Source organism: Vombatus ursinus, unplaced genomic scaffold, assembly GCF_900497805.2.
Source record: "Vombatus ursinus unplaced genomic scaffold, bare-nosed wombat genome assembly UNPS02007284.1, whole genome shotgun sequence".
NCBI lineage: Eukaryota > Metazoa > Chordata > Mammalia > Diprotodontia > Vombatidae > Vombatus > Vombatus ursinus.
In genome coordinates, this window is record NW_020947062.1 from 26,724,817 (window position 1) to 26,731,294 (window position 6,478).

At 37.1% G+C, this 6,478-nt stretch overlaps 1 protein-coding gene across 3 annotated transcripts in view; it reads right to left on the reverse strand.

The window, feature by feature from the left end:
* The window catches only part of ABHD12B (abhydrolase domain containing 12B), a 46,413-nt gene extending 40,707 nt beyond the window's left edge, over positions 1-5,706 (reverse strand). For all 3 annotated transcript variants that reach the window (XM_027849073.1, XM_027849071.1, XM_027849072.1), the window contains exon 1: positions 5,539-5,706. In XM_027849073.1, the coding sequence (XP_027704874.1) occupies positions 5,539-5,669 (131 nt within the window). In that variant the 5' untranslated portion in view covers positions 5,670-5,706. The remainder of the gene's footprint in view (positions 1-5,538) is intronic.
* Positions 5,707-6,478: the final 772 nt, after the last annotated feature.

Here is a 6,478-nt window from a genome sequence, read left to right on the forward strand (position 1 = left end):
ATACAAGACTCAAGTGAAATATGGAAGAGGTAAACAGGAAAGAGAAATCATAAGAGACTTATTAAGGTTGAACTGTTTACATGTCTGCAGAGCAAGATGATATTTGTAACTCATGAGTCCTTTGTCAGTATTAAGGTAGTGGTAGGGAAAAATTATATGTATGTACAGATAGATAGATAGATAGATAGATAGATAGATAGATAGATAGATAGATAGATAGATAGATATAGGGCACAGGGTGAGTTGAAGATGAAGGGGTGATATCTAGAAAATAAAATTAAGGGGTGAGAGAGGATTATACTGGAAGAAGAAGAAAGGGAGAAGTAGAATGGGGTAAATTATCTCACATGAAACAGACAAGAAAAGGCTTTTACAGTGGAGGGGAAATGGGGGAAGGTGAGAGGGAATGAGTGAATCTTATTCTCATAGGATTTGGCTTAAGGAGGGAATAACATACACAATGGGATGTGGAAATCTATCTTACCCTACAGGAAAATAAGGGGGGAAGGGGACAAGAGAGCAGGGGCTTGATAGAGGGGAGGGCAGAGTGGGGGAGGGGATAATCAGAAGCAAACACTTCTGAGGAGGGATAGGGTCAAAAGAGAGAATAGAATAAATGGAGGGTAGGGTAGGATAGGATGAAGGGAAATATACTTAGTTTCTCACAACATGACTACTATGGAAATGTTTTACATGGCTACATATCTGTAACTTGTATTGAGATACTTGCCTTTTCAATGAGGGTGGGTGGGGAGGGAGGAAGGGAGAAAATTTGGAACCCAAAGTTTTAAAAACACACGTTAAAAATTTTTAAAAAGTTTTTTTTTTTAAAAATGATGAACAGGCTGACTTTAGAAAAATCTGGAAAGACTTGTATGGTCTGATGCTGAGTGAAATAAGCAGAACCAGGAGAACACTGTACACAATAACAGCCACGTTGTGCAATGACTAATATTAATAGACTTAACTCTTCTAAGCAATACAAGGATCTAAGACATCTCCAAAGGCCTCATGATAGAAAATGCTGTCCACAAAGAAGAAAGAACTGTGGAGTTTGAATGCAGATCGAAGCATACTATTTGCTATTTTTTTTCTTCAGTTGAGATTTGTTTCCTCTTTCTGGTGGTGCTTCCTATTGGTTCTAATTCTTACTAACAACATCACTAATGTGAAAATATGCTTAATAGGAATGTATATGTATAGCCTATATCAGGCACCATCTTGGGGAGGGAGGTGGGGAGGGGAAGAAAATTTAAAACTCAAAAGCTTATGGAAGTGAATGTTGATAATTCAAAATAAATTAATTAAAAAATGAAAGAATTTAAAAACATAAAAAAATAAAAATAAAATAAAAGAAGCCTTGCCCAATTCCCTTTATTTGTAGTACCTTCCTTCTATTATCACTAATTTATTCTGTATATATACATATATGTATATAAAGGGGATACGCACATATGTATGTATGTGTATATGGATATATAATTTGTTTATAGTTCTTGGCAGCCTTCCCAATTAGACTATTATACTTAGCACAGTGCCTAGCACATGGTAGGTGTTTAATAAATGCATATTTACTTGACTCAAAACAAAAAATACAACCAAATTAGCATAATTATAGCTGCAATAATAAGGCACAACACCCCCTTCAAAGTAAAGCACTTTGAAAATATATCAGAGAGCTTAACAGCCTAAAGCTCCAACTCACTCAATCTCATATATTGGGTGTGTTCAACACAAACAAGCTATTAGCCTTGTTTTTCAGGGTGGAGCTATTATTATTTCTACCTGTTCCTCTCAGTGACTCAAACCTCATTAAAGGGGGGAAAAATGTGGATCCTGTCCAGGAATGTGATTGAAAGCAGGTATAATTGTGGAAGAAGGAATATATGGCTAAAAGAAAATGGGGCTTCTCTGCCCAAGGGAAGGGATTTTAGAACCCTAGAAAAGGAGTTTGTACCAGTGGAGCTTGCACCAGGGAGCAAGAGCCAAACACTACCTAAGATGAGAAGCCTGAGGCTGTCAAAATATTGAAAGATGAAAAAGTTAACTATAAATAAGCCTAGTACCCAAGTAGATTAACAGTAAGACTTTTTTTGCTTTGTAAACCTTAAAATTATGTGTGAATGAAAGTTATTATTATTATTATTATTACTAATTTTTTATTTGACTTCAATAAAATTCCCTCTTTATTCTAATATCTTTTTATATGATACCTCTTTAGTGGCCTGGTTGATTTCTCCTGAGTTTGGTTTATTCAAATTTTCTCTTTCCTTAGCTATGGATATAGTTTTGTAAATTTATACATTTTATAGTTTTGACAATATTTTATCCATTACTGTTATAATATCAATTTTGTAGATATATATCTATTCATATCAGATACAGTTTATTTAGCACTCTTTTCAAATTTGTAACTTTAGCTAGAGTGAAAAAGGGGAATTAAATAAGTGATGATAACTGATGACAGAGAAAAGGTGTTGCTGCTCAATTTTTATTTTAATTCTGATTTCTCTGCCAAGGACAATGATTTAGGTATAAGAAAGGACAGAACAAAAATAGATAACAAATACCAAAGATACAAAGATAAGTAGGGAGACAATAAGGGAGATGACCTTTAAGGAATTTAAATCAACAGGCCCAGATGAAATAATGACCTGTAATTGTTGAGCCACTATAAGAAATCTTTTTGAAAATAAATTTTTATTGAGGTTTTGATTTGTTTTTTTTTACATATCACCAAAATTCTTCTAGTATTCCACTCCATGAAAGCCATCTCATAGAGCAAACAATATTTTAAAGACAAAAGGGGGGTGTGAGCAAAGCTGATCAATATATTTGAAAATATGTGCAATGTACCATACTCTTGGACTTTTTGCCTCTGCAAAGGTACATGTATCCTCTCATATCTTTGGGGCTATGATGGTTTTTTTGTAATTTTGTAAAGTTCACTTTTGATTTTTGTGTTGTTCTTTCTGCTTACATTTTCAGTTGTTATGTATACTATTTTCTTGGCTCTGCTTATTCTAAATTCTATATCAATTTATTGATAATAATTTCTTATAGCACAGTAAAATGGCATTACATTCATATAGCTGAAATTTCTTTAGTCATTTGCCAGTCAATGGACACCTACATTGTGCTGCCAATGATCTTTGAAAGATCTTGTTGGAAAAAAAAAAACAACATGCAGGAGGGCTGGAGAAGAATAACTGTCTCAGTTGTGAGAAAGGCAAAGGAACTTGATTAATATTCCATTAAAGTTCCAGAATGCATTATTTAAAGAGATAGATACATAAACAGAGATTCAGCATGGTTTTTATCAAAAAAGAATAAGCCAAACCACACATTTCCTTTTTTTGACAAGTGACTAAACTAGTAGATCAGAGGAATGGTAGATATGCTTTATCTAGATTTTAGCAAAGTATTTGATTAAGTTTCTCATGCTATTTTTTTTAGAAAATGTGAAGAGATATAGGCTAGATACTAGTTCAATTAAATGGATTCAGTATTGGTTGAATATCTGGCTTCCAAACTTTAATGGTTCAATGTCAATTTGGCATCTCTCCAAGGAGAGTGCCCCAAGGATCTGTGCTGATTAAGATTTTTAACAATGACTTGGGAAAAGGCATTCTTATCAAATTTTCAGATAAAACAAAACTAGGAGAGAGAGCTACCACAGAGATAGAACTAAGATCCAAAAAGATCTTGATGGTCTAGGAAATTATGACAAATTGAAAAACATAAAATTTAATAAAGTTAATAAATACAAATATATATATAATATATATATATATAGTAGCTGAATTCAAGGTAGTGTGTAGGATAAGACTAGAGTGAGAAAGAGAATTCAGAGAGGCTTACTACAATTTTAGTAATCTAGACGAGAGATGATGAAGGCTTGACATAAGGTAGTAGCTATCTGAGTAGAAATAAGGCGTCAGTTTCAAGTGATTTGGAGGTAGAAACAGCAAGATTTGTCAATTGAATAGATATATGAGATGCTAAAGAGTGAGAAGTTGATCTCAAAGGTTATGAGCCTGGGAAACTGAAAGAATAGTGACTCCTTCAATAAAAGTAAGGAAGTTTTGGAAGTGGGGTGTTATGGGGGGATTATTACTTCAATTTTGGACCTGTTGAGTTTGATATATCTAAGGGACATGCAGTTTGAAATGTATGACTGGCAATTGATGATCCAGGACTGAAGGTCAGGGGAAACACTAGACCTGGATATATATCATTTGCATAGAGAGGATAGTTAAACCCATTTTTGCTAAGAGAGAAGTAAAGATGGGAGAAGAGAAAAGGGGGGAAGGACAGGGAGGGGGAGCAATTGAGATTGGATAAATACCCTCTCAGCATAGTTGTGAGACATACTTCAGCTACGTTCAACAGTTGGTGAGTAGTAGTGAAGGACACACCGATGTTGGGCGTGATCTGGGGAGAAGTTGGGGAAGAGATGAGAGTTTATAGGACAAGGGAACAAGGGGGATTTGAGAGCAGAGGACAGTGTGAAGCTGAAATAGCTATTGGGTTGGGATCTAAGAGGAAAGAAAGTAAAGCCAGAACAAGAATAATGGTCTGAGAAAATACTCAAGGGTAGAAAGATTGGAGATTTCAGTGAGGGCAAAGAATAAGTTTAGGATAGATGTGGCTTAGGGAGAAGTGGAATAAGAGGAGGTTATGGTCCATGGGACACTATCAGAGTTTCTAATTATGGTAACAGAACAGTTGGCAGATAAGGGTGATATCTAGTGTGTGACAATCTAAGTGTGACTGAGGGAGTGAAGGAGTAGGTCATGGGATTCAAAGGAGGCTTTTGTTGTTTTTAAGTATTTAAGGGATTAGACTTAATCTATTTTGGTTGCAGAAGGCCGAACAAGGAACAGTTGGTAGAAGTTAACTGAAATGGGAGTCAGGACGTCATAGGAGAAATAGCAATACAGCCAATTTTGCCAGACTATAAAGTGAACATAAAATAAAACTGGAAATGTAATTGGGAACTAAGTTGTGAAGGGTTTAATAATGTGTCTAATGCCAATCAGATGTATAGTTGAACCTAGAAGTGATACAGAGTCACTTGAAGTTATTGAGCAGTGGGGTGGCTTTGTAGCAACTCTGCCCCAGATATTTTTCTGAGGTTAAGGATGCAGTCGTATGAACAGAACTTGGAGGACTCTTTTTTTTGCCCCAATCCAACAATTTGCCTGTGAGAAATTTGTCCCTCCTAATTGTTCTTAACTCGTTTGATTTCTGCTTTGCCTTCACTGTTGGGCACCAGGTCAAAATATCATGGGTCCCACGTTCTGGTTTGCATGATTCTCCCCTTCAAGGAAGATCAGCTCTGACAGGCTGAGCGCAGGTCCTTGCACCTATTCCAACCAGCAGCCCCTCCCACCAGCCCCAGAATACTTCACTAGCCCAGACGGAAACTATAACAAGTTGGACGAAGGGGAATGAAAGGCCTTGGGGCATACAGGAACAAGTCCTGCCCAGTAACCTGAGAAGGTGGTAGACAGGGAGGAGGAAGCGAGTACTCACCTTAACGCCTTAGAGACCATGATAAACCACGATCTGACATAGCCAGGCCGATCATGGGGCTGGACTCGGCCCCCAGGCCTAGGGTTCGGGACTTGGGTCGCCACTTCAGCCTCCAGAGCTCCTTTTCTCATACTCCCTGCGTCTTGTTTTGGCACCTGCTCTGCCTCTCTGGAGTGGCTCATTTCTACACCGTAAACTCCGCCTCTTCTCACTCATCTCTCATTTTCCCTACTCCTACGCACCCTGAGGGATATGGCCTCACCAGTTCTGCTCCCCCGCCCACCCCCTTTTCTAGGATCGCCTTCCTCAGTAGGATACATTACAACCAATTTGGTCAGTGGTCCCTGGGGCTCTGGAGTTTAAGGTGGTCAGTTCTACCCATTAAATCCAAGCGTGGCAATAATGTATAGAATGATCTTGGTAAAGAATTAAAGATAGTTCTCCTTCTTTGCTTCTTTTTACACTTAACCTTCCTCAGGGCACCAACCAAAGTCTTAGAGATTCTGTTTTGGAGACATGATGGGCAGCTGTCCTTTTTCCTGTTGGTTTATACGATCTAAATTTATCCATTTAAAAAGGAACAATAGTGGTTTATTTCTGCTCCCAATAAAATTCTTGTTGCTAAGCCTGGTTTGTGTAGGACATAAAATTCAGATCTGGTGAGAATGTAACAGAATTCTAATAGAAAAGGCAATGCTTTGTGTTCGATTTGAAGGAAACTTCCTTTCCCAGGATTGGCCTAGATCATGGATGATGATTGAGTAAAGACAGTTTTCTGATACATCTAAAGATGCTGTTAATTGGATGTATCAAAAAGGGTTGTCAATTAGGATTAATTTTTCACCAGGCTAGATTCTGTGTAATAGAGAATCACATAGTGATTAAAACATTATGCAACCACAGATTCATATGTAAAGCTGACTTGGCATCTGATCTAGTC